Source organism: Alosa alosa, chromosome 3 (genome assembly GCF_017589495.1).
Source record: "Alosa alosa isolate M-15738 ecotype Scorff River chromosome 3, AALO_Geno_1.1, whole genome shotgun sequence".
NCBI classification, from domain to species: domain Eukaryota; kingdom Metazoa; phylum Chordata; class Actinopteri; order Clupeiformes; family Clupeidae; genus Alosa; species Alosa alosa.
This window is the reverse complement of record NC_063191.1, coordinates 33,052,709-33,080,167: the sequence shown is the minus strand read 5'-3', so window position 1 is coordinate 33,080,167 and position 27,459 is coordinate 33,052,709. Positions and strand designations below refer to the sequence as shown.

At 42.3% G+C, this 27,459-nt stretch overlaps 1 protein-coding gene across 2 annotated transcripts; it reads left to right on the top strand.

The window, feature by feature from the left end:
- Positions 1-2,512: 2,512 nt before the first annotated feature.
- On the top strand, positions 2,513-27,459 carry itga4 (integrin alpha 4). Of its 2 annotated transcripts, none has more exons than XM_048239080.1 (28): positions 2,513-2,874; positions 3,264-3,376; positions 5,072-5,169; positions 5,675-5,801; positions 6,063-6,130; positions 6,228-6,357; positions 7,064-7,149; positions 8,098-8,163; positions 8,295-8,432; positions 9,631-9,739; positions 10,596-10,690; positions 11,154-11,244; positions 12,061-12,106; positions 13,290-13,444; positions 14,539-14,693; positions 19,566-19,718; positions 19,961-20,037; positions 21,417-21,567; positions 21,740-21,838; positions 21,938-22,011; positions 22,556-22,645; positions 22,884-22,932; positions 23,066-23,173; positions 23,578-23,703; positions 24,400-24,525; positions 24,862-24,960; positions 25,256-25,375; positions 25,832-27,459. In XM_048239080.1, the coding sequence occupies exons 1-28, from the start codon at positions 2,681-2,683 to the stop codon at positions 25,931-25,933; spliced, it is 3,045 nt and encodes a 1,014-aa protein (XP_048095037.1). In that variant the 5' UTR covers positions 2,513-2,680; the 3' UTR covers positions 25,934-27,459. The 2 variants fall into 2 exon arrangements, with proteins under 2 accessions (XP_048095037.1, XP_048095036.1); XM_048239079.1 differs by having other exon boundaries at positions 22,884-22,971.

The following is a 27,459-nucleotide window of genomic DNA, read 5'->3' as shown; positions in this document are numbered from 1 at the left end:
TCTGAAATGTAGTCAAACGTAAATAACGCACAAATTAGTGACCTAGTGATGGTTCCAGAGTAGCCTACACCCCTGAGTGGTTTGTCCTGGTGGTTTTCCGTTTTTCGTTAGTGGCGTGCGCCATTAAAGCAACACCAAAGAGTTTTTTGTACCTTAAAATAATGTTTCCAAAATTGTTTCCGTGGTTCATCAACTCGTAACAGGGTGAACAGCACTTCTGCATTCGCTTCGCGGCCCTCTATCGGCTATAACCGCACTATGTAAGTTTGCCAGATCGGGTAGCGGGTTTGTAGTTCGATGGAATGAGACATAAGAAACTACAAATTTGACTTGCATGATGTCGCAATACATCGTACTTTCATAAAATCATGCAACATATTCTACCTTGTCTATGGACATCGTTATTTGCAAAGCCGTTGCTGGATAAACAAATAGCGTGGTGTGACAGAGGAAAAGTTATTTGGTGTTGCTTTAAAAGCTTCCATTTACTGCACCCTACTGCGGTGAGGTAGGGCTGTCAACAATTTCGCAAAAGCGGTACAATTTTCACAAAACTTGTTGGAAAGGTGTAGCACAGGCTAAAGAACCCCATACATTTTTGGAGCTTTGAAACAGGGAACTTTGAAACATTTTCCATTGTAGCCTATTCTCGCAATGATAGCGAAAGTGAAACGTTTTATTTTAAATGATGGATTTGTGCAAGCCTGTGTCATTCATTTCTTTCACATGTCTTTCAGGGCAGACATGTCTTTTCAAGGGCAGCCGTGGCCCACTGGTTAGCACTCTGGACTTGTAACCGGAGGGTTGCCGGTTCGAGCCCCGACCAGTGGGCCGCGGCTGAAGTGCCCTTGAGCAAGGCACCTAACCCCTCACTGCTCCCGCCGCCCGTTGTAGCAGGCAGCTCACTGCGCCCGGGATTAGTGTGTGCTTCACCTCACTGTGTGCTGTTTGTGTTTCACTAATTCACCGATTGGGTTAAATGCAGAGACCAAATTTTCCTCACGGGATCAAAAAAGTATATATACTTATACTTCAACATAAATAATGCATTCTAGTAGTAATGCCAGAAATTGCTGTTTATAGGGCTCTTAGAAATGGTTGTTGCATCTTGCATATTATTTAGCTGCGCACTCAACCGCGCATCCATGCAGGCAAAACGTAGGAATCAAATGTGGCAGGCACACAAGTTGTAAAAAACGTTTACAATGCACTGGCAGTGATAGCCTACAGTTAATGTGAATCACGGACAATAACCAAAGAAAGGAATTTGCACCTCCATTCACCAATTAAAGGCTGTATGCCAAGTGTTTCTACATGTTGGCACAAAACGTCATTTCTGTCAGAAGCCAGTCTATAATGCAGGGGGTAACATGAGGTGAGTCAGACAGAAGAGGGGCCTGTCTAGCCTATTCCTGAATCCTGTCCCTTTCTAACTACGTTAAAATTGTGTGATTAGCCGCCAGCATAATAAAATCTAAATTAAAAGACAAAATCTTATTAGGCTATAGATCCAAACCTATGAGTCTAAGCCTTAGTTTAAAAAAAATCTTCAGGTGTAAGTAATAAGTAAAAGAAAGAACCACATTCTGTGTAATATAGAGGTTAACAAAGATACTCTAGTTTGTAATGTATTTTTAAGTATACATTTTGAAGACAAATGGAGTCATACCACAGGTCCAGGGATGGACTACTGAATGGGCTTACTGGGCCCAAGAGCTCAGGAGGCCCTGAAGTCCAAGCCTCTGTGTGAAGTTGCTCCAGAAGTCATCTTTTAAAGGGTCATTTAAAAAAAAAAATCTTCCGTGGGAGAATGCCTCAGGACCCCTCTATCTGGAGGGGGGGCATCTGTGCCCAGGGGTTCATAATCCATCCATTCCATGCCTATGTCCGTCAAAAGTACCCTAATTGACTGACTTAACTAACGACTTGTTTGTGATGTTTAATAATACTTTTTGCATGGTAGGAAATATATTGAAATTCTGTTTGGGGGTCCCACAGACCCCACCACAGATTTGGTCCCCCTCCCAATGTTGACATCATGACTACGGCCTTGTGTGGATACATACAATGTCTTAATCAGTATTGGGATTTCCATTGCGTTTCCATTGGCGAGTCATGTAACAAATTGGCCTAAATCCATTATCTCCCATCTAAGTCTGTGGAACTGATTAACCACAACTATTCTGAAATATTGCTAAGGAAAATTAGAAATTAGCCCCATGTTTTCATTCTTTCATCTTATCCTACACATTCCTCCTCCTTTCCCCCGAGCCAATGGTTTTAGCGACCATTTGATAAGTCTCCCGCCTGTCACATTAATGGTGTGGCTTACAAGTGTGAAGTATCTTGGCTGGCACTCACGTTATTCTGGAAAGGGAGCTTGTAGTCTCCTCGTGCGCTCTCTAGAGGGTCAAAGCGCGTAGAAAGTTTGAGAAGTTTCACGTGACGATATTCAACCGTGAGGCTGCTGCTGACTCCGGCTAGGCACGAGCAGATGTACTGAGCGCAACAGGCGGGACACAGCCAGGGGTTGACTCTCCGCCTGTGACTCCTCAAACTTGGAGATGAGAAAAGCTCTTTTTCGTCTTTTCTGTGCTTAGCATTTGTTTAGATTGTGTTTTCATTTTGTTCAGACATACTTTGAAGTACTCATCTGGAATAAGTCATTTAACAACAGAAAATGGAGCGGACAGCATCTTTGAAACTTTGTTGGCGCTTTAACAAGTTGATGTCAATTCTCGCTTGCATATGGTGTCAGTTGAGCGTCAGCGCGGGATACAACTTGGATGTTTACCATTCGCTTAATTTCACTGGACCTAACGCATCTCTTTTCGGATATTCTGTGTTGCTTCATGAGTATGAGAGCCAAACTTGGTAAGTCAGAAATTTGACTTTATTCAAGTGAAATAAGCGCATTAGGTCTATTAGCCTACAAGTATTAAGTTCTGATGGACTATACAGCCATTCATTCAATTATCAACTGTTGCGAATGGAACAAAGTCCCCATTTAGTCCTTGCTTGTGTTAAAACGTCAAGGCATACTAATCAGCAACGTTCCCATCGGTGTGGTCGCAACAAAGCGCTATTTGACTTCTCTCAGCCGTCTGGAACAGACAATTACCATGCAACTCAGTGCTTAACCAGATTTCCCATATGGTACATTTGTGAAACTAATATTTAACAGGGCAATGTCAGTTGGAGAAACGCTTATTCATTTTCTTATTGACCACAGTATTAAATCACAACTTTATTTCCACCCATAGGTTAGTGGTGGGTGCCCCAGTCGCTGATTCAGCCTACAACAGGGTCAAAACACCTGGAGCAATCTTTAAATGCAGTGTCTCAAACAAGGGCAGCTGCCAGGAGATGACTGTTGGTTTGTACTTTTCTGTCTTTCATCCAGAATGGAAAGATGTATATTTTCTCTCTGTAATCAGTTTAAATCTAAATGGTTACTGTCTCTATTTCGTCATTTGTATTCTCATCCGAATATAATATGAGGGAAAATCAGGTGTGTTACTGGGTGCTTGATCCCAGTCATAACTGTCAAACTCATGGCTTCAATCATTAAGTGACATGTTGTGTACACGCTGCTGAAGTCTATGTGATCCTCTTTTGAATCAAGTCAAGTCAAGATAACTTTATTTTTTCCTGTGAGGGAACTTCTTTTGTGGTTAAATGCTATTAAATCTAAATCTTAACTTTAGACTAGCGAAGTTTGATAAAGTTTGCTTACTGTTAAAATCATGTAAGTATTTTAGAGCTTGGGTGTAGGCTAGTCCACTCTCGACATGTGAATGAACTTCCTGAAAGTCAATGGTGACTGACAGTTAAGGATCTGTAACTGCATTAGGGTCGTTGTCATGGCACACAGGACACCCCCATGTGTGACCACCCCCCTCATTCAAATGCCTGGGATAGCAATCATCATTAGTGACAAAACATGGGGGTGTATTTGGCCTGTAATGTTAGGAGGGGGTCAGAGTAAATACCCATTGTTTGACATAAAAACCTGCACTGGTTTGATTTGATGTTCTGACCTTGAGTACATGTTTGAAGACACACACACACACACACACACACACGCACACGCACACACACACATTGCCTAATGTAGATGTTTTCTTTAGTGATAGAGATGTGGTAGTTGTAGCAATACTCACTGAATGTCAGTGCTCTTTAAGTGTTCATTACTGTTAATGAGAAGTCTGGGCATTAGTACAGAGTACCTTTAAACAGACTCTTTATGGTCAAAATTACATGATAGCCTCCACGAGAGTCTCATGTGGTGTCATACCTCTCTGAGATGACAGGGCTCCTACATGTATACAATGGGCAATCCCAGTGAAGTAGTTCCTTACAGATTGTGAATAAAAACTGGGTTACTTGAACAGAGCATTACTATAAACTGTAGACAGTAGACATCATCAGTTGAAGGAGACAGGAAGCACAGGAAAGTGGATCCATCTGATTTACTTGAAAGTGGCATAAGTTACACATGCAGCCTGATCAACTTCAACCTTCTCCTGAAACTCTGAGGGCTTTCCCAGATAGACTTTGAAATTAAATTTGTTCCTTTAAAAAAAAACAAAAAAACAAACAAAGAATGTTCCTTTTCTGAAATCATTTTTCTGCTTGCTGTTCAACTTTCAGCTGATTTTCTGGTACTGTTAACAGACTTATTAAAAACGTAGAAGACAATAAAATTGATATTTACAAACAGTGTACATTTAGTAGGCCTATGAAGTATGGGAAGCCTGAGGTAGATGCCAGCAGAGAAAATATGATAATATTTAGGACAGATAGTTCTACCTACATGAGTTGTGGTTTCACACAACAGTGGATATAAGAAAATGTTGTAATGCTTCTAAGTTCAGCAATTTGTGAAGCCAAGTGGTGGTCACTGTGCACCTTGACTGTTGTAAATCGCTTTGGACAAAAGTGTCAGCTAAGTGACTGAGTGCAAAAGTAAATGATGGGTGGTCATGGGAGTCAACTGGGATCTTTCAATGCCTTTGAAAAAATGTGAGTGATTGTGAGTGAAACCACCTTTGTTGTGATGATATCTCAGCCAGTGATACATACTGTGGAAAGACCTGTACTCCAGAGATTGAGAACCAATGGCTGGGAGTGAGTCTGGCAAGAGAGCCGGTCACCGGCACTGTGATGGTAAGCCACTCTCACACCAATCCAGACACCTCTCTTAGATGCTCGATGGTGTTTTAAGCCCTCAATGTTGTCTTCCAGGCAGCGCTGCCACCGTCGACTTAAGGGCACCTAATACTAACCCTAACCTTAACCCATGCCTAACCCTAGCGACTTCCATGCAGTGCTGCCTTGAAGACAACGTTGGGGGCTTAAAACACCAAGAAACCTCTTAGATAGAGTGCAGTAATAAACACAGTTAGGGATATTGTTAAAAGATAGACAGATAGAGTGCAGTAATAAACACAGTTAGGGATATTGTTAAAAGAATATTCTTATTCTTCTGCATAGGGGAACCCTGAAATGTTCTTGTTTTATTGAGGAAGATGAAGAGTCCTTTTTACAAGCCAGCTTAGGGATGATGCAGTGGAGGCTGATATTGTTGTACAGAACTATTATAGAGCTTTAGAACAAGCTCATAAACAAATAGTATCTCATTCATGTCCACCATTGTTACTTTGGATTTCAGGCTTGTGGGCATCGTTGGAAAAATGTATATTACGCCAAGATAGAGAATCATAAGTTGCCACATGGCAGATGCTTCAAGATTGAGGCCAATCTCAAGAATCCTGTTCCACTGACTCCATGCTACAGAGGTACAACATGGATTTATTTAGTGTAAAACACATTTTCAGCTATGTCCTGTAATATAAGAAACTTTTCTGTTGTCATACGGGCTTGTCTAGTCCCAAATTAAGTAAATGAGAATATCTGAAGTGTCTCTTTGATATTACTATTATTTTTATCCTTTAAGATCAATGACTGTCATAAATATTTCTCCTTCCTCTATGTATTCCCTGGCGCATATGTATGTGTCACAACTGCTGATAATGAATATCTCTCTTCTCCCATATCAGATCACCAGCGAAAATTTGGTGAGGACTACGGGTCCTGTCAAGCAGGAATGTCAAACTTTTTGACAGAGGTGATTAATCTTTATTAGACCGTCTCACAGAATTGGATGTGCAATCTTACCATTGCAGGGGGTTAAGTTATCTGTTATCTGCCACTCTCTGCTGCAGGACCTGGTTATCATGGGTGCCCCTGGAACATCATATTGGACCGGGTCTGTTCTTGTCTATAATTCATCAAGCAATGTCCTGTCAGCATATCTGGATGAAGACAGTATGGTTCTCTATGGCAGCTATCTAGGTAGGTACGCTTATGATAATGGTCTAATGGTGGTTGTCTATTTTCATTTATGAAGCAGTTGATGTTGTCCCTATGTGATTAGGGATAAGATCAACTGCCTGATAATCAGAATGACTATTCGTATCACTCTATTAGAAACACCTGCTGTATATTTAGCTGTTGTGCTGTGAACATTTTTCAAACATTGCCAGGAGTTGAATAGTCACAGCAGAATGGGTTTTTAACCCTATGAGGGGAAGTCGTGTTGTCCCGTGAGAACAGGAAGCCGATAGTCAGGTGCAACAAGTTGCTCAATGTTTGCAGCTGTAAAAAAAAAAAAAAATAACAAAGGCAATCATTAGCCAGATGTTTGATCTGTTTGACACAAAGTAGCTAGTATCCACAAAAACATGTCATAAACTCAAGGATAGTCATTGAGAGCAATGTTTGTCATCAATCTCTAAACATCTTAAGATTAAGTTGTGTAAGCATTACTTACGACTTCATTGTTTATGAATCTTCATTGAAAATAGTTATTATAAGAAGCTTCCAGATGGGTGTGTTAGACCTTTTTTGTGATGACATCTTCCTTTGGTCTAGACACAATGCGAGTGTTGTTGTTGGTGTTGTGTGGCACCTGAACACTGTGCCATCCATATGCTGTGCTTCCTGTGCTGGTATCTGTGCCACGTTAGCGGAAGTTGTGTTTTTTTCTCTCTCCTGACAGGTTACTCTGTGGGCGCAGGACACTTTCTGAGTGCCCACAGCACAGAGGTAGTGAGCGGAGCACCCCAGCATGGGCAGACTGGTAGAGTAAGAGCTCACCTTTGATACTATTCTTTCTCCCATTAGTCCCATTAGTAATGTGTGTGTGTGTGTGTATGTGTGTGTGTGTGTGTGTGTGTGTGTGTGTGTGTGTGTGTGTGTGTGTTTGTGTGTGTTTGTGTGTGTGTGTGTGTGTGTGTGTGTGTGTGTGTGTGTGTGTGTGTGTGTGTGTGTGTGTCCTGTTGGCATCTTTGTGAATTCTTGAGGCTTAGCCCCTGGTTATGCCTCTTTCTCTCTGCCTCTCTCTCTCTCTCTCTCTCTCTCTTATGTATGATAGTGCATGTGTGTGTGTGTATGTGTGTGTGTGTGTGTGTGTGTGTGTGTGTGTGTGTGTGTGTGAAAGCAAGTGAAATAGTGTGTGAAAGCAGGGAAAATCATTTTGTGTGGTGGTTATGTGTGTGAGAGAGACAGTGAAGAGAGTGTACGTGTATGTGTGTGTGTTGCATTCCTACAGAGCGAGGGGCGTAAAATACACTGTTGAAAGGGATGCCTGTGGGGTTTTGCTTCAGTTTGAAACATTATTATTGTTTGATCTTGTGATAGCCCAGTGCAAATGGAAGGGATTAGTATTACAAATGGTTACTGTGCCATTCATATGATTCGGATATGAACGTCATGAAACACTAAAGAACAGCTTAGCCAGGGAAGGCCCGCTTTTTTATGGCGTTTGTTACAAAAGAACGTCCATTTGGCGCTTCTGTGAATGTCACTGTAGGCTAAAATTTTCTCCATCTGTGCAGAAGAGGAAGTAGGTCGTCATGCAGCATAGTTTTTTCCGTGTGTAGTATAAATAATTACGAGCATTGTGAATGTTGGCAACATCTAATGGCCTTACCAAAGATCCACTTTATACATATGTTGGGGTTTGGTATGTGGGCTGAGTATGAGCTTTTAACCCGTTGTGTGATCGTTCCCCTGTGTGGTTTGCATCTGCAGGCGTACATTTTACGGACTGAAGGGAACGTTCTGAAAATAGTCGAAACGAATCTGCAAGGCACCAAGGTGAGTCATTTCGTAGGACATTCCTGCGCACTCCAGCAGAATCTCCATGTGGTTTGAATCAGGGTGAGTGTGGGGGGGTTACGTTTTTACCTCCCTTATTTATTTGGCTCTGCTTGTCTTGCCATGTTCAGCTGGGGTCCTACTACGGGGCAAGCGTATGCGCCGTAGACCTGAACGCTGACGGCCTCTCGGACCTGCTGGTGGGGGCCCCCATGTACAGCACCGTGCGGGAGGAGGGCCGCGTGCACGTCTACATCAACCAAGGCGAGGTGGGGCTCCTGTGCATGTTTCTCATGGTCCCTGTGTGTGTGTGTGTGTGTGTGTGTGTGTGTGTGTGTGTGTGTGTGTGTGTGTGTGTGTGTGTGTTAAAAGGCCTCAGTTGTATTTTTAGACAGTTTTAAAAAAATCACTGTGGTGAGGTAGCTTGGTTTTCCTGGGTATTGGTAAGGTAAAAAGTTCAGTAAGTACACAAGCTTACTCTAATGTGATGTGTCCTTCCTGTTTTAGAGAATGGCCCGCTATTTAGCTAATATGTGTTGGTGCATGTAAGGCAGGGCACTGCATCTTTAAAGCGGTTGCATCTCTATATACAGCACAGGGCGTCACATAAAAGTCAGGATGTTGTGCAACTGTCTATGCATCAGCGTGCATTTAAGTGCATTCTGTTCTGCCTGTCAGCGTGAGGCTTGATGTTTGAATGCACGTCCCTGAAACTGAATAAACACTAAGGTCATGCTGATTAGACGGTTGGCCTTGCGTTATAAAAGATTAACCGGGGTGGAAAACAGAACCCTTCCCACACTCTGTCATTGGAACAGCTTTTCTTTTGTTTTTAACCGAAATTTATTTCTTGCCTGTATTTAATGCAATGTTTCGGCAAATCACATCTTAATCACATGTAGTGTCGTTTCTTTCTGAAGTAATTGCCAGTAATACAGTCGCTGCAGTACTGCTTTGAGGTGTCTCGGTCATAAGTGTCATGATGCAGCAACTGTCTCATGCTTTCTGTTCTGATTTTCACCTGTTTGACTCAGTCGTGCTATAAGTTAATGTTTTTTTTTTCGTTCTGAGTGCATTCTGCACTGCCTTGAGATGAGGCACAGACACAAACAGTGAAGTAGGGTTGTGATAAAAAAGAATCACCACAGTGATTCTTCTTTCCTTAAGGCTTAGTGTTGCAACAGCCTCAGGACAATGTTTTTAACAAATTACTTTGAGACAGAGGGAGTCCTTAGTCAGAGGATATCAGGTGCCTACCCTCTGGTGTGTGCATGATATAGCCATCCTACAGTGCATGACATGAAAAACGTCCAATCATTACCTTGTAATGACTGCTTCCTCGCAATAACTGTACATGTTTTTCTCTCTACTAAAATAATTTAGCTTCCTATTTTGGTTGTGTTGTGTATGAAATAAGCACCGTGTTGTGAATTAATATGAATTAAATGCATTGTATTTTCTTGTCAGGCAAACATGAAGGAGTTGGAATTTACCTTAGAGGGGAGTGACGCATATGCTGCACGCTTTGGAGAGACCATCACTAACCTTGGAGATATTGATGATGATGGATTCTCTGGTAAGCAAGTAAACACTTTTGAAAATTGTGAATTAATTTAGCAAAACACATTTACACATTTACACATTTTTGCACATACTTGAGAAAAGGCCAATTAGTTTGATTCATTCCGTGTCTAAATATGAGATCGTTTGCTTGAGTATGAATGGCGAATTACAGTGACAGGTTTGGGGAGAGTAGATGAAGTCTGGAGCACAGACAGCCTCCAGGTCAGGAAGCTGTCAGACGCACAGAGAGATGAGAGAGATGAGAGAGCGAGATGAGCTTCATTTCCCTCTGCTCTGTTTGCGGTTTGTGAGATACTGCAGTTCCTGGGAACATGCTGTCGACACAATTATGCAGAGCAGCCTCTGTTTTCATTGTCCTTTTTTTTTTAAAAGTATTAGCGATTTAATGTCACCCCCCATACCAGTGTTAGAACTTCTGCTCACACTTTACTTGGATAGTCTGCCCACAGACTATCTCCAGATGCCCATATTATTACCAAACTATCAGTTGACACTCTGTTCACCGCAATTATTGGTTATGGTTAAAGTTAGTGGTGGGATTTGGTTATGGTGATGGTGAGTAATTGTTCATCAACAATTTTCCCTGCTGACCTGTTAAGTCCCTGTGGGCAGACTATTCAAGTAAAGTGTTAGTGAACTTCTGGGTCATGATGAAGAACAACTTTCTTTGTCAATCCCGTCTGCTATATCAAGTCTTTATGTTTAGGAAGAAGAGGTTTTTTAAAAAAATATTTCAAAAGATAGAAATCTGAGACACCTACTACCAGGGCAAGTTGTGAAGTGATGATGGTGTTAGTTGGTCCCAGCGTGTCACTCTAACCCCCCCACCCCCTCTGGATGTGTTGCAGACGTGGCAGTAGGAGCGCCTCATGAGGACGACCTGCGAGGCGCTATATATATCTACAATGGGAGGAAGAATGGCATCAGGCAGAGCTTTTCTCAAGTAGGTCCCAGCTGCTGTTTGTGCACAGGGGGGGCGGCTGGGTCTGAGCAGACTCGTGGGAGGGGGGGGGTCAGGGTCTGCCTCCCCAAACCAGCCCTCTCCATCCTGTGACAATTGTCCCATTGTTTCTGCGGCGCAAGCCTTGGGATAGCCGGGGGAGAGGGGAGGGGGTGAGGGGGAGCTGCACCAGCTGAATTACTGCAATTTCCTGACAGTGTTGAGACCCCCCCTCCCAAACTCCTCTCCTCATAGTGTTTTGGAATGGTAATTAAAACTGTGCAATTAAAAGAGTATAAATATGCAAATGAAGAAGCATGGCTTCATTAGCAAATGAAATAAAGTGCTCTCAGATAGGAGAAATACTGCTGAAATAGACCCAGTGTATGACATGACTAGGCAATTATGTGGTTACAGAACATGACAGAGGATTGACAAATATATCTTTCTTTTCTCTGTTCAACAGAGAATCACAGGGAAGACCTTGGGCAACGACCTCAAAATGTTTGGTCAGTCCATCTCCGGAGGCGTTGATGTTGATGGCAATGGTTTCCCAGGTAACGTCCCTATCGCTATGCCCCCATATACTATCCTTAATTTCGCTTCCCCACGAGTGTGTCCTCTGGTCTTTGAGGTGGTGAGCAGATGAATAGTTGAACAGCTAAACTCTCTTCTGAGAGAGGAATGGTGTTGTTATGGCCACTTTGCAATGCCCTAACAACTCCAGCATCCAATACACTTGCAGACACTAACAAGTTATCTTTAGTTGGAAAAGTGCAAGCCTTTTGGTATTCATTTGTAAGTGCTTGTTGGGAAATGTTTGTTTGAGAGTCTGTAGTGGGTCCTTCTCATGATATGCATACAAACTCCAAAGTTTTGACATGTCAGACATCTTCAATATGGACCAGCATTTTATACCAAATAAGCAAACAGAGACTCAATCTGCAATCTGAATGACTACAAAAGGAGCAGCCAATGTCTCTTATGACCTACTAAAAGTCTTCAGTCCACTGCTGATTTTCTGAGGCACATGGACAGTTTTTTCTCTCTGTTGGTGGTCCCATAATATCCATGGGGTCTTATTTGTCATGGTCTATACATAGTAAGATAAACAGGATATGCCTCAGACCATAGCTGAGATGCACCCACTTCTGTCCTCCTTCTACTCCGTTATTAGTTGTTGGCTTTTTTTTTAACTTTGAATAGCATTGAATATTTACCCAGACAGGTTTCTTAAAATCAAAGTCTGTGTCAATTGCTTGCATGTCAGAAGGAAGTGGCATAAAAATGTAAAGGTGCACAGTGCAGGTTAAGTTAAAGAATAGAAACATTGCATGACAGGATTTCTGAAACCCTGTCTTCTTTTCTTGCAGATGTTGCTGTAGGTGCATTCCTCTCTGATGCAGCGGTGGTGCTTCGGTAAGAATGGTTTACATGTAGTTCTCCTATTCAAATGTTCAGTGTCAACCTCAGACGCATGTGTAAAAGCTTTGGTTTCTAAAGAGTTTCCTGTTGTTCACGCTTAATAGCAAGTACAACTCTTTGGGTTGCATGTAGTCAGTGAGAAGATGTAAAAACCTTAGCCTAACCTTAGGTTACACTTTACTTGAACACTAACCCTAACCCTAACTCTGACCCTAACTTGTCATGACAAAAACCGAATGACACTGACAGAAGCGAGTGACAGAAGCATTATGTCATACACATTTATGACTTGTTTATAATGTTTATGACGTGTTTATGACAGTGTCATGTTACTCTAATGAAGATACCTTCAAGTAAAGTGTAACCAAACCTTAACTACATTTGCTCAATTAACTGTGGATTAAATACAATACAAATACAATACAGCACAGTATAACACAAGATAAATTCAACCTCCTTTACAGAAATTTCAGGTTGCCACAAATTAGCGGCAAGGTCATATTTTCACATGCAAATTAGGTTTCTGGCAAACAGTTGCAGTTAACTTTTGGTAATGTTGCAGCAATGTCATTATGCAAATTAGGCTTGTCACCAGAAGTTTACTGGAAGTTTGCCATTATTGGCTAAGTGTGGTGCCAAAGCACTGGCGAACACATTTGCCACTAGTGGTAAACTTCTCATTGTTGCCAGAACTTTGCTGGAGGTTTGCCTCTAGCAGCCAACACTGGCAAACTTCAGGCAATATTTTCTAGTGAACTCATTTGTTTCCCACAAATCACCCACACATTTTCTGCAAATCTGCCACAAACATTTAATTTTTGTAAGGGCTGCCATAACACACTTGCATTCAAAGATGTGAAAATCTCCATTTTATAGCAGTGTAGTCAAATGTTGTCAGCTGTGTCTTTCAAGGGTGCGAGCCAGACTTGGGTGAATAGCATTTCTGTAAAGCTTTACTTTACTTACTCTCCATCTTCAAAAAACTCCTGAAGACACAGCTCTTCAGAGAATATCTCCTCTTGACTAGAGAACTCTCAAAAGAGCAAGGATGACATTGTTTGTAAAAAATATTGTTTGTTCTCCTTATTTTTAGCTACCCGTGTGACTATGGGTTGGTGTGAAGCATGTGATGTGTATACTGTGTGTGTGATGGTAATGGTGAACCGTGCTATCTCAGGACGCGCCCTGTGGTGAAGGTGGAGGCCTCCATGGTGCTGCCCGCCAACGTGAACCGCTCCCTGCCGCTGTGTTCCGAGAACGGCCAGCGCGCCGTCTGCATCTACGCTAGGATGTGTTTCACTGTCACGGGCCGCCGCCTTGATGGACGCATCAGTAAGTTTGCAGCCGAAACAGCAGCTATTCCTGTGCATGCACACATTGTGCTTTAACACAACACTGTCAATCATTCCTAGACACACTTCTAGATGGAAAAGTGCAATAGTCACCATTGATATTACTATGCTTTTAGCAGTGCATGTCACCTGAACTGCATGTGACTAAGCAACTCTTTTCTCATAGTCATAGGAAGGAGCCCAATAGCCTGTAGAAAGAGTCTTCTTTCAGTGCAATGGCTCTTTGTCAGTTATAAGTCATCACACTCATCTTATCAGTCCGTGCTGAGACACTGAGGAAGCTGGACACGCAGTGGTCCCCAACAGCCCAGACCTTTATCTGTCCCCTGCACTCCCAGGGACTCAACGGTCCATTGGTTGCAGCTGGGTGGGAGCACAGACTTGGGCAGGCTGATAGGCAAATGTTTAGCTTCACCTAGACATCAATAACAGGCGTGACAGTCGGCTATGTGTGGTCATGGTATCGTAAGAATTGTTTTGGTAGTTCTGTTTTTGGTTCTCTGCATATGTCTCGAAAGAGGTCTGTATTTGAAATGTAACGTTGGCACTTACACTGCAAAACTGCTTATCTAACCAAGTGTTATTAATTTTATATTAAGATAAAAAAAAATCTAATTTGTTTTTAGGTAAAAGAAATTTACCTAGTACCACTTCACTTACTTTACTTTTGACTTTAATAAGAGTTTGACTCATTTTATTTTAAGACATCTTATCAAGACAAATTCGCTTGAAATAACATAGTACATTAACATTATAACACTAGGTTTGACAATTTGTTTTTGCAGTGTACCAAAATGAATAGATACAGATGGCTGTGGTCATCATTTTGTCATAATGATCTCTTGTTCTCTTTTTAAGTGCTCTGGTTTTGTCTTGGCAGTGTTCTTTTTTAATGTAACATTTTAACTTACCGTTCACTAAGTGAATAGATAGAACATTCTTAGTGTTGTCCGTTTATAGACAGCATTCATCTTACACAGTGTATTGCCCAGTTTCCAAATATACTATGTTGTCTGCTGTTTGTCATTGTCATTAACTACTGTTTCTTTCCTTTTCCTGCATCCTCCTTCTCAGAAATGCTCTACAACATTACTGCTGATGTGAATCACAAAGAAGGCTTCCCCTCACGCTTCCATTTCCACGGCAACGGAACCTCCAACATTACCAGAGGCCACATCTGGGCCAAGGCTGGCGAGTCAGTTTGTCAGACCCACCAGGCCTTCATGAGGGTGAGTACCGACTGGTCCAATGGATCATGTCCATCTCAGGCTCAGGGCACTTCCACACTAGAGCTTTTGACGCTAACCTGGGTTCGCTTGGACTGTTGGTTCGGTTCATTTTGAGAATGTGAACGCAGTCTTTACATTACATTACATTACATTTGGCTGACGCATTTTTAGCCAAAGCGACTTACACATGTCAACTATATTACAAGGGATTACATTGTCCCCGGAGCAACTTGGGGTTAAGTGCCTTGCTCAAGGGCACAACGGTGGAAGCCGGGAATTGAACCGACAACTTTCAGGCTACTGCAGTTCCTTAACCGCTACACTACCACCGCCCAGTGGTGTCTTGGGTCCAGGACCGGACCTGAGTCCACCAGAAAATCCAGCAGTAAATGAAACACTCGGCACAAACACACATCACTTAAAGCAGTTGTCAGATCTCTGACCTAGAACCAGTGTGAGGCCAAGTGTGTTTGAGAGCCACTCTGACCTTAACCTGGTGGAGCACACTAGTGCGTGTCTTGAGCGCACTTCAAAGCTCTTGGTGGCTTGTGTAAACTCCGACCTCAGTGTTAGATGTTGTCTAATGCACTCAGGGTGACTCACATTACCCACCCATAATAGAGGACTAATGAAGAAGCGCAGTAGCTTAAATGAAACAGGCTTTATTCTTTCAGTGATGCTCATCGAGGGAGAGGCAAGCTTCAGCCAAAAGATTCACCCATATCTCTAACTAGACAAAGAAGTATCCTAAGCTTGAGTAGGTTACAAACAAAAAGGGGGGGGGGGGGGGGTGCTGACCTCTGGCTGTGTATGAATATGAAATAGGTGTACAGGGATGGTCCCAAGGGCAGGTCCTCTTGGAGGGCCGTTGATCAGAAAGAAAATCCAAATGTCATGCTAATGCTAATAGAATCGTTTCTGAGTACTTGGAACAGTTACTACACTACTCAATGACAATGGGAAGGTGTGAAAGCCGCCCATTCCATGATCGCTAAACATTTGATTCTTTTTAATGTTGTCATCAGTTAACTTCATTCAACTGCGCTTGTATGTAGGCGCTGCCATTCAGTTGTGGACGTTCGTAAATTGCGTTTATGGGCGGAGAAAGGCAGAGAAAGGCGCAGTTTACACTAAGGATTGAACGATTGATAAATACGACTGAAACTTGGGTCTGACAGCGTTCGCAATCTGCGGTGTGTCCATAATGCTGATAACGCTATGTTCGCAAATGAAGTATAGATAAAGTATAGATAAAGAGTCACACCTGGAGGTAGCAGAGGTGTCTAGAAAGTCATGCTAAATCTAAATCTTCAGAATGTATTGGGGTCAGTGACAGATAAGGGTTGGTAAGATGAGAAAATTAAAAATATGTTTAAACCTTTAAAACAAAACATGCCTGAGGTTTGCTAAAGTGTATACTTTGTATTTCTGTTGTATTCATATTATTTGATATGACGTGTATGCTATTTTTTAACAAAAGATAGAACTAACAGCCTGTTAAATTGTCAAATGGTGTAACCACAAAAATGACAAATATCTAATATTTCACACCTCCTAGAGTTCATGCAATTGCTCTCATGAAATTATTAGTTTATTTTGTAATATCCTATGAGAATATGTTTTATTATATTTATTTCTAAATTTAAATTATATGGGTTTTTCATTGTACTGAGCAAGACCATATGCTGTAAACATCTTGTTTTCTGTCTATTCTTTGACCATTTGAGTAAAAATGGTTTAAACAACCATAATTACAGTAAAGTAGAGTATTAAATCATTATCCATATTATTTTATTTGTACATTATTAGTATTTTAGACAAAATACTGGTTACACCAATTGACATAAATTGGTTACACCAATTGACCATAAAACGTTTATAGCAATATGACAAGAAATTGACACAGAAAATACTGTAGGCATCAAGGTAAACTGAATTGGATATTTTGATATGTATTCATGTCATTCATCATATTTCAAATCAAATATCATTTCATAACATCAATGAAGAAATTCCACCCCCTTTTTTGAAACGGCCAAAAACACTTGTTACTTTAAGAGAGTTGCTAACCTTGACTCATAGTTGGGGTCTTGAAGGGTCGTTCTCTATGACATAATTTCCTGTCACATGATTCTCTGACATAATACATACAAAATTGCTCCTTAAATGGTGGTTACACCACTTGACATTTTAAGTGGTTGATGTGACAGACACGATTCCCCATATTAATTTAAACATTCAGAACAATGGGGTTTCATTACTTGTATTAAATATAGAAAAGTTCTTGTGCAAGATCATGCCAGATTATTTTAGAAGGGATTTTGGAGAGAATTTCACATTTTTTTCAGCAAGTGTAATTATTTGGTTCATGTTTTTGTGGTTACACCGTGTTGACAATTTTACAATTTTAGTTAATACTCTTTCAAAATTAAATAAATCCAAAACTTTAAGATTAGGGTTTGATGAAAATGATATTTGAAAATAATTTGTCAAATTATTTTCAAATGTTAACAATTTGAAATGTATGTAACCCATATGTACACAAAACAATGAGCCGTCACGTCATTGACCCATAGACCAGATACAAATGGGTACAAAATCATGAATTAACATAATAAATACACAGTTGGTACATTTACAGAAAGGATTCTGATTCACAGTTCTTTCAGGATACAGGGCTGTTGAGTCGTTCACGTTGCAGTTGCTATTCCAGGTGTTTCAGGGGAGCCCCACCGGACCCCAACCCCACCCCACCCCAGCCCTACCCATCCCACCCCCTCACCCTCCACCTCCAGACACTCTTCCAGTGTTCATCAGTCCCAGCTGATCCAACTCATGTTTTAGTGTAATTAATGGCTCCCTCCATCTCACTCCCCCCTCCCCCCCTCTCTCACCGCCTCTCTTTCTCTCATTCTCGTTTCTTCTGTGTCTCTCTCTTCTTCGTTTCTTCCACTGCCTCTCTCGCTCTCTCTCTTCTGTCTTTCTCTCATTCACCGGTGTGTTATAAATAGCCATTGGGCGAAACTGGCGATTATAAACACATGTGATCATCCGCCTCAGAAAAAGTCCCCAACTGCACATCTGTAATACCACTGCTGTGTCATGAAGGGGGGGATTGAATCAACAAAGTGGGAGAGGAGCACTCACACACACACACATGCACACATATGAGCAGGCATGCATGCACCCCCCCACACACACACACACATACACACACACACACACACAAACACATGTATGAGCAGGCATGCATGCATCCCATACACACACACACACATGCACACATATGAGCAGGCATGCATGTACCCCACACACACACACACATACACACACACACACACACACACACACACACACACACACACACACGAGCAGGCATGCATGCACCCCATACACACACACACACACACACACATGTATGAGCAGGCATGCATGCATATCAATGTTTGGTTAGGTTGAGATGAATAAAGAGGGGAGCAGGGTGACAACGTCATCTCAGTAAGTGTGTGTGGTTTTGGTCAAGACACAGAACACACCACAGAGACTAAACCACACCCATCAGAAAGCAGGTTTATTTCAAGTGCCTTATGAGTGACCAACCCCTTACTGTGTGTGTGTGTGTGTGTGTGTGTGTGTGTGTGTTTGGCAGGGTTTTTTTGAGAAGTTTGCTGGGGAAACCACAGTGTCTTTGTTCCTCTTTAGGTGAACTCTATTAGTAACCTCAGTTAGCGTTATCTGATGAATGACTATGATGATGACAAGGATCTATTACCAAGTTTATTTCCCTTTTGTATGTATGTAGTATGCAGTATCAATATTGTATTAATATAATATACAGTGTATATTCTTACTTTTACACTGCGTCAGGTGCACTTGGCTTAAGAAGCATTTACTCATTTAACAGGCAACATCCATGACCTGTCAGGATGCTGTCAGTATGTATTTGAACCAGATCATGAACCTCACTTAGATTGACTAGATATTAGTTATCAATAGTTCTGCTGTGTTTCAAGTTACCCATTTCAATGTGTGAGCATACATGTGTCTGTGTGTGTTGGTACATGCCTTCACATATGTGTGTGTGTGTGTGTGTGTGTGTGTGTGTGTGTTTGTGTGCTCTCTATTGGAATCTTCTGTTTGGCAGAGCCTCAGTTAGTTCGCACCACAGAACGAAAAGCTTTCATAGCCGTGCATGATGGAGAGTGTCCTAATCCCCCCTCCATGAACTGTGGGCAGTCGGCCTCCTGGTTTTGACTTTGACCTGAGAGGTGCCTCCATCTGAGCAATGTCTTTGCTGGTGCAGTGCAGTGCAGCGCGCCGCTCCTCGGGACAGCTGTGGTGGCCGCCGTCCAGGAGCTTGGCTGGAGCACAGCACAGCACAGCACCCCCGTCTGCTGGAGGAGTGTGTCAGAGCGGGTCACACACACACACACACACACACACACATGCCTAATATGCCAGCCAGGCCGGGCTCAGGAGAGATATGGTGTGAGACCTGCACCAGCTGGGTCCGGACAGAGAGAAAGAGAGAGAGAGGGAGAGAGAGAGGGGGGGGCTGGGGTCTTTGCTTTGCCCCACTGATGATGAGCCCTCATCAGCATCAATTACCAGGGACACAGGGGCCATGGGCTGGATGGCTGTTTTTGAAAGAAAAAGATGGGCAAAGCAAACTGATCTCTACGTCTAGAGAAATCAAATACCTTCATGGTAGTTGTGGTACTTCAGCTAGTAGAATTCACAGTGAGAAGTTACCTTGGTTTCTTTAGATAGGGCTGCAAATGCATCTGACAGTGGGAATGTAGATTTCTGTTGCTAATTCATCTTTGTTTCTCTCCCTCCTTCTCCCTCTCCCTCTCCATCTCCCTCTTGCAGAAGGACATCCGTGACATCTTCACTCCCATCCATTTCGAGGTGCGGTACGAACTTGGGGAGCACAGCACCTCTAGGGCAGGATCCCGCGACTTCCCCCTGCTCAAGCCCATGCTGCAGCAGACGGGTGACCACACCAACGTGGTGACAGAGAAGGTGCACTCCTCAACCCACATCATTTCATGCCACCTTCATTCAGATTTTCACACTGTTATGACAATGTCATAACAAAACTATCACTCCATATAATTTTTTCTTATTATCTAAATGATAATACACAGACCTCTAAAGCGTTTATGTAAGAGTTTGTTGTCCTTGTTGCTAATTACTAGTTGCTAATTAGGCGTGTTTATCAAGTACATTAACGGAGGGTTCTTTTCTCTGGCATGTATTAATAGACTGAGTTCGCTCGATACTGCGCCTGGGAAAACTGCTCAACCAACCTGCAGGTTTCAGCACACCTGGTCTTACCCCAGTAAGTAATGCTTTTACCACTTTGAAGTTACGAGTTACGAGTTACAGAGTATTTCCAAAATGCAAACATGTTTAATGCAACCTGAAAGAGAACTGAAAGTGCAGTGTTATTTGCACAAGCAGAAATTAAAGCATGGATCTATGTTTATCCTAACCATTATGTAATACCAGAGTTCTCTGGAAAAGATATCTGAGCCTGTGCAACACAGCGACAAGTCACCATGGTTTTGTTTTGGTCTGATTCTCTGATACATACATTGACTAAATGAGAAGAAAAAAGTCGGCGGTTAGTGCGGTACTTGTGAGGAATGATGACTATCGCTTAATGTCATGGTGTGGTTGGGTCTCTTCTGTTAGGTGTAGAGTATGTTCACCCAGCCACTTGCCTCAGATCTGACTAATATAGAGAAAACGTTTAGACCATGAGGCTCTGACGCTCAGAGATTGTAAGATAGCGATGTTGAGCGAAATATAACAGGTGCAAAATAACTTATGCAGAGGAGAAAGCTTCAGACATTGTGTAAGTGCTGTTTCAAAGAAAGAAACCACAGAGTACCCCTTCAGGATTTGAATTACAGTCTACAGTTTCGGGATTGGAATGTTTGAAAATGCTAAAAGTGGGGGAAAACACAGGTAGGCCTAGTCACAATATCCAACAGCAAGTGCTCACGTTGGTAATCAAATTTGCACTTAAACATCATAATTTATAGACCTCCCTTTCCCCCAGCTTGGTAATACTACATGATTTGATTACTCCTTAGGCAACTCTCTGTGTGTGTGTGTGCATGCATGTGTGTGTCTGTGTATGTGCCTGCCAACAATAGGCTTGATTCTTGTCCCCATAGCTAATGTGCACCTGGTGCTCTTATTGTAGATGAGAAACATCAGGTTTGAGTCCCTCGTTACAAGACCCATAAAAAACACCAGTAACAGCCTGGACCAACCCCCACCATCTCTCTGTCTCTTTCTCTCACACACACACACACAGACACAGACACACACATACACACACATACAGACACAGACACTCCAGCTACCCTCTATCCATTGCTTGAGACATGGGAAAATGAATGTGTTCAACATAATGGCAGTCTGTATTCCCTTGTCACCCATGCCCTCCTCCACCATGCTGTTGCATAGCTAACGTGATGCAGTGCAAGTCACAACTTTGCGTCTTTGCACCCAGAGTCTCACTTGCTATTGTGTCTGGCAACAAAATGAGTGATCTCAGATATAATTGCAACCATCTCTGGTCTTCCAGTCAGACCTGTACCAAGTGCATTAATCAGTTAACACTTAGTTTAACGTGCATCTTATGTAGTGTCCCTATTGTACGTGAGGCAGAGGAAAAGATGTCAATGCTGTTTTGTTTTTTCGTAGGAGCTTCAACAACATGTCCTACTTTGCTCTGGGGTCCGGGAAGACCATCATGCTCAACACGACGGTGCTCAATGCCGGAGACGACGCCTTCCTCCCCAAGATGCGCCTCCGATTCCCCAGTAGTCTGCACTACATTAAAGTGCTGGACGCTGTAAGTGCCACATGACTGTCCTTGAGTCCTGGCCAGAGCCAGACTCTGGGCTTGATCTAATGTTGCAGGACTCATTGGTAGTAGTAGAGTATAGACACACTGAATCAATGAAGAGGTGAGTTTTTTGGGCGGCTGCTTTTTGGCTTCACTTGTGAATAATCTGATTTTGCAGGAGGAGAAATATGTCAGCTGTGACATTGTGGAGGAAAACAAAACCACCATTGGACTGGACTGCAGCGTGGGCAATCTGTACCTCGCAGCGCTGGCAAAGGTAAATGAATCTCCTCTTAGTTCTCAGAAAAAAAGGTAATTAGATTTTTCTGGGCAAAATTAATTTGTGAAATTGAATCCAAACTCTCCACACGTGCAGATCAACATCAGCTTTCTGCTGGACGTGAACCAGAGCAGTCCAGATAATCTGACCATCAGTATCCACATGGCAAGGTAAGAATGGCCGTTTCCCAAACAGAAGCTAAGTCTTATACAGATCTAGAACTGTGTGCCAGGGTCAATTACATTTCCATTCCAGAGCTTTCCGGAACACCCGTCACATGTTACACAGAACAGTCACAAAGAGATAGTCTGCTGCCTGGCTTCATTACACATAGCTGCTAATGACATGGAGGAGCAAAAACAAGAGTAGACTTTTGACACAACCTGAGAATTGTGCTTTAGCTTTTACCATTTAGGGAGCTTTTTATAGCATAGCTCTGCTGTTTGAGACATTTCAACCCCTGTGGGTTCAGTTAGCTGTTCATCAATTATGCATCTCATGTGCTTTGAGGAATCTGTATGTTTTTCCCAAGGAGCTGTGGTTTACCAAAATATTTAACCGGTTGCCAAAGCCCTGTTCAATGTTAAAGAATCTCCTTTAGATATTCATATAAGCATACATTCCTAGCAAATGGCAACACATCTTCTTTAAATAAAAGCTATTCTGTGTAATCTCTGGATATCTCATTTCCTTTTTGTCTCCGTTTCTACCCAGTGATAATTATGAGAATGAGGACCTTCTGTATGATAACACTGCAGCCCTTTCATTACCTGTGAAATATGGCGTCGCCCTTGCAGTTCATGGGTAAGAGCCTGACTAAGAGCTGTGCACTGGCTTACATACTGTTGACATGTGCTGTATATTCTGCTGTATAGCATGGTCTAGAGTATCACACAACCCACCCACCACAGCACATGATTTACTACTATTGGTTGAACCAAGTTTGTCTTTCCTTTCCGAAGTATAGTGTAGAGATGGTTTCAAGGATGATTTAGATGGCTTTAATTGTATGGATAATTAAATGCATTTTTTCCCCATGCAGTTTTGTGTCTCCCACATCATTTGTATTTGGGGAGCAACAACCCATACCAGTTGAGTGCTACACAGAGAGGTTAAATTACACATATAAGGTACAAGATCGCATAATACAAGGTCATCATTTCACTTATATTGATAATGTTGTTATGTTTTTACTTATATGCGTGTTGTTGCTTTCACCTTCAGGTTGTAAACCTTGGTCCAAGTAAATCTGTCAAAACAAAACTGGAAATTGATATTCCTCAATCCTTAACCCCATATGACCACCGGTTAATGAAGATTTCTGAGGTTCAGGTAAAGCTACAGACTGGAATGCTGTCAAATGACTGTTACTGTATGTAAAATGTTTAGATATTCTCTATGAAGGTAGAAGTTCAGAGGAGACGAAAACTCAAGCCATATATCTATAATCTTAACCTCAGACTACCAGTAACCTAAAAGGTTTTGCATATTAGTGTGGCACCAAATGAGATATCAAGCATACAGTCCAGAAAGACCCCTGCCTATGCTCCACTTTCACTGACTAGAAACTAGAAACTAGAAATTAGTTGCAGTCTAAAACACAAGGAACTTAACAATTGAAACATTTTTGTGTTTAAAGACAGAAGCCCTTGTGAGCAGATAGTGACTGAAGTTGCTTGTTAGGGTAAAGTAATACTTTTTTAGGGGTAAACCACATTGTTTTGTTTTGTTTATAGACATCAGCTGGAGACTGCTTTGTGAGGAATGACACACTTTGGACAACCACTGACTGTGATGTCCCCAAATCTTCATTCCTCTACGAACTAGTCTTCTTCTTCTCAAAAGTCAGCAAACGCAGAATGGTAAACACAAGGGCTAAACATCTCTACTCTCACTGAACCACCCACACACATACTTTAACCACTCACACACACACACACAGTGTCTCTCTCTTTCTCTCTCTCTCTCTCTCTCTCTCTCTCTCTCTCTCTCACACACACACACACTATGTCTCTCTCTCACACACACACACACACACAAACCCACACCCGAGAGAGAGAACATTTAGAGCAGTGTTTTTCAACCTTTTTTGTGCCACGGCACACTTTTGACACTTAAAATGTCCCACGGCACACTAACACTAACACTAACATACCATAGCCTAAAACTTCAAATAATACACAGATATGGCCTTATTATGGCTTCTATGCAAGACCTGCTCAATAAAACAAGCGCCCTCTGTTTCATTTGTAGGTGACTATATCTAATTTAATTGTTGTTATGAACTGGATATGTGATGATTCTGTGAATACTGGATATGGGGCCCCCGTTGTACAATGCCTGCATACCACAAATAGTGCAATCATACAATCAATGAGAGAATGTGGTTATAAATTCGTTGATGCAACAGTTGCTTTTCTGGACCAGTGAGTGACATTTGGGTAATTTTCTGCGGCACACCTGATGATCTCTCACGGCACACTAGTGTGCCCCGGCACAGTGGTTGAAAAACACTGGTTTAGAGAACGTTAATGGACCGGTGCCGTTGTGCCTTTCAGTACTGCTCCAGAGGGGACAGCCTGTGTATGACGGTGGAGTGTAACCTTGGAGACATGGAGATTGGGAAGGAGGTGACCGTTCAGATGGAGGTGGAGCTGAACCCCACTGTTCTCCAGATCATGCCTGTGAGTAGTATTTATTATTTCTATTGAACTTACTCTGTAAAGTTGAGCTGGCTCTTTACTGGTTTTGATGTGACACCATTATCAAGTAGATGACAGTAAACTTGTGAACTGGAACTAATAAACACGGTGCTGCACAGTTCTGGGAAACACAGTCCTGATTAATATCTTGACAGTAACAGTATCACCGGTCTTCACAGTGAATGATGAAGTTTGACTGATCTAAACTTTTCTGTAATCTGACCTATTAGTAAAATGACTAATTTTCTGACCTCTTCATCATTTGCTTTGGCATGATAATTAGAATGATTTTCTGAAATAGTTTTCTGTTTATTTCAGGGAAGACAAGGAGTGATGCTGTTGGAAAGCCTGAGCATGGTCTCCTCTCCGAGGACAGACCCCAATACCTATTTGCTGCAAGACCCCATCTCTGCTTCGGCAAGTTATTACCCAAAATCACCCATTTACACCACACAGCCAAAGAAAGAAAGAAACAAAACAGTCAGAGCTTGTTCAGGGGGTAATTCATGTCTTTATTTCAACAAAGACCGCTTATGTTCTCTGTAGAATGGTGTTTTTTTGCACCTCTACTTCTGGGCAGAGCCCTCAGCACTCGCTAAACTCAGTCATGCGGAAAGTGATGTCAGCAGCATGGTGAACTTCCTGTTTGTGTGCTCTCTGTGCGACTACAGGCACGCTTCCTGCACTAAATATCCCGTCTGAAATGTCACAGGTGCTGGTGGAGGCCCATCACAACCAGAAGCCAAATGTGCACGTGGGCGTCTTCATCATCGCGCTGAGTCTCATCATTGGCCTGCTCATCCTGGCCATGCTCATCCTGATGCTATGGAAGGTCAGTGTTGCTCTCTCTCTCTCTCTTACCAGATTTGGACGGAGAGCAAGAATGACGTGAGATGAGATGCAATGAGAGATGAGATGAGATGAGATGAGAAGTGAGATGTAAATCAGTTGTTCCAGGGATCGGGATGTTAGGTGCTTTAAAACAACACCAGGTCAAAATGTGTTTATGCTTTACAGTGTTTGTGTCCTTACAGTTTATTTACAAAACTGTCACGTCCATAACACCAACACAATGCCATGGTATTTAGTTTCCGTTATGGACGTGACAGTTTTGCGTGGAATTGCCCCTTCATGGGTTATAGTCGATAATGCCTAAAAATACTTCACAACGAGTAGGCTAAATACTCAAAGTACTTTCTTGGGTTATAAAAATCCCTTGATTTCCATCAGTTCTTTGATTTTGATTTGGAGAGTACCGTTGCTGACAGCACTGTGTTTGCCATGGCAGGCTGGATTCTTCAAGAGGAGTTTGAAGGAGAAGCAGGAGGAGTTCCGGAGGGACAGTTGGGACTACGTGCCAAAAAACACCAAAAGCGAGAGTTCGTCTTAATCGAGAGGCGACGTCCTACACCACGAATAAGACTTCCAAAACCACGTGGAAACGACTAGGAGAGACAAGGGAAACAACACGGACTGGTGCTCCATTCTGACAATAGCCCAGAAGCATGGAGGCAAAGATACCACTCATATGATTGGTAAATGGTCTAATAATTGTGCCAAAAATGCATCTCCTAATTGAATCCTGGCAAGTGAAAACGAATTGGAGATCTCTGTCAGTGCGAATGACAAAATGCACTTTAGCGCTGGAACGGCTGAGTTGGACTGAGTGGCGCTGGCTGTTCTGGAGGTGCGAGATGAGCGTCCCGCTTGCCAACAGTGCATTCCTCTCTTCCTTCCAGCATTTTCCGTTTTACTATTTGAACATGAAGGGCTATTCACTCGTACCTGCTGTAAAAGACTATTTTTTTTATTTTTTTTAAATGCACTGTTAAAAATGTCAACCATGTCCATCACCCCCTCCCATAACCATTTAACAAATCGCTCACTAACTTCCAAGTAAAGCAAAGAAAGATGTCTTCACACCTATGAGCACACACACACACACAGACACACACACACACACAGTATATGAAACAACCTGCACGATGCACATGTGAAAAACTGCTGAAGCAGGGCTTGATCTGAAACCACCACCACTTCCTGTTGTGTCGAGGTTCCTCTGGTTAATGGAATACACCACTCTACACTGCATGGATGCCACACAGCCGAGGCTGCTGCTTTGCATCGCTGGCACGCTGGTGACCGAGGAGGCTGCAGCGCAGCGTTGATAGTGGCACGGGCTGCCACAGCGGAGATGTGGCCAGCAGGGGCGACATACGCCATCACACAGCACAACTCTCCCCTCATGCAATATGGGGACACAGGCGCCGTTGAGGACGTCGAAAACACACACATACAAAAAAAACATGACCGATGAGCCCTCACATGAGTCTACACGCTACACAGTGCCTCTGAACTCCTTGTGTTGGGGAACACAACAAGGACCCTTAAAACACACACGCCAATGAGGCCAGTAAGATTGACTTTGAGAGAGAAAAACAAAAGATTGAACAAAAATAAATAAATAAAAAAATGACACAAACAACAGCGAACGGGAGCTCAGACACAGAATTGTTTGTCCTGTGATCATGAGAACGTTAGGTCCCAGGGGAGACTTCAGAATCTGTACACAGCTGCGCAAATGAGAGGGGATTCAAAACGGAATCTTATCTCTAGATTAGGAGAACGGCAAGGATCTAGGTTAAGGTTTAAGATGCCTGTATGCATTTTAAGATCATGTTGACGAAGACAGAAAGAGAAAATGTAATTCGCTTTTTCAGGGAATTGTACATGAAAGCACAATTCAATTTGTTTGTTTTTTTATTGCTATTTGGAAGAAGACAAAATATGCATCATGCATAACTCCTCAAACATATGTAAACAATTTTCCAGATGTTAATATTTGGTTGTACTTTGGTAAGTTATCATGCACTGGAATGCAATGTTTTTTTGGTTTTATATAAATTTTGTCTATTT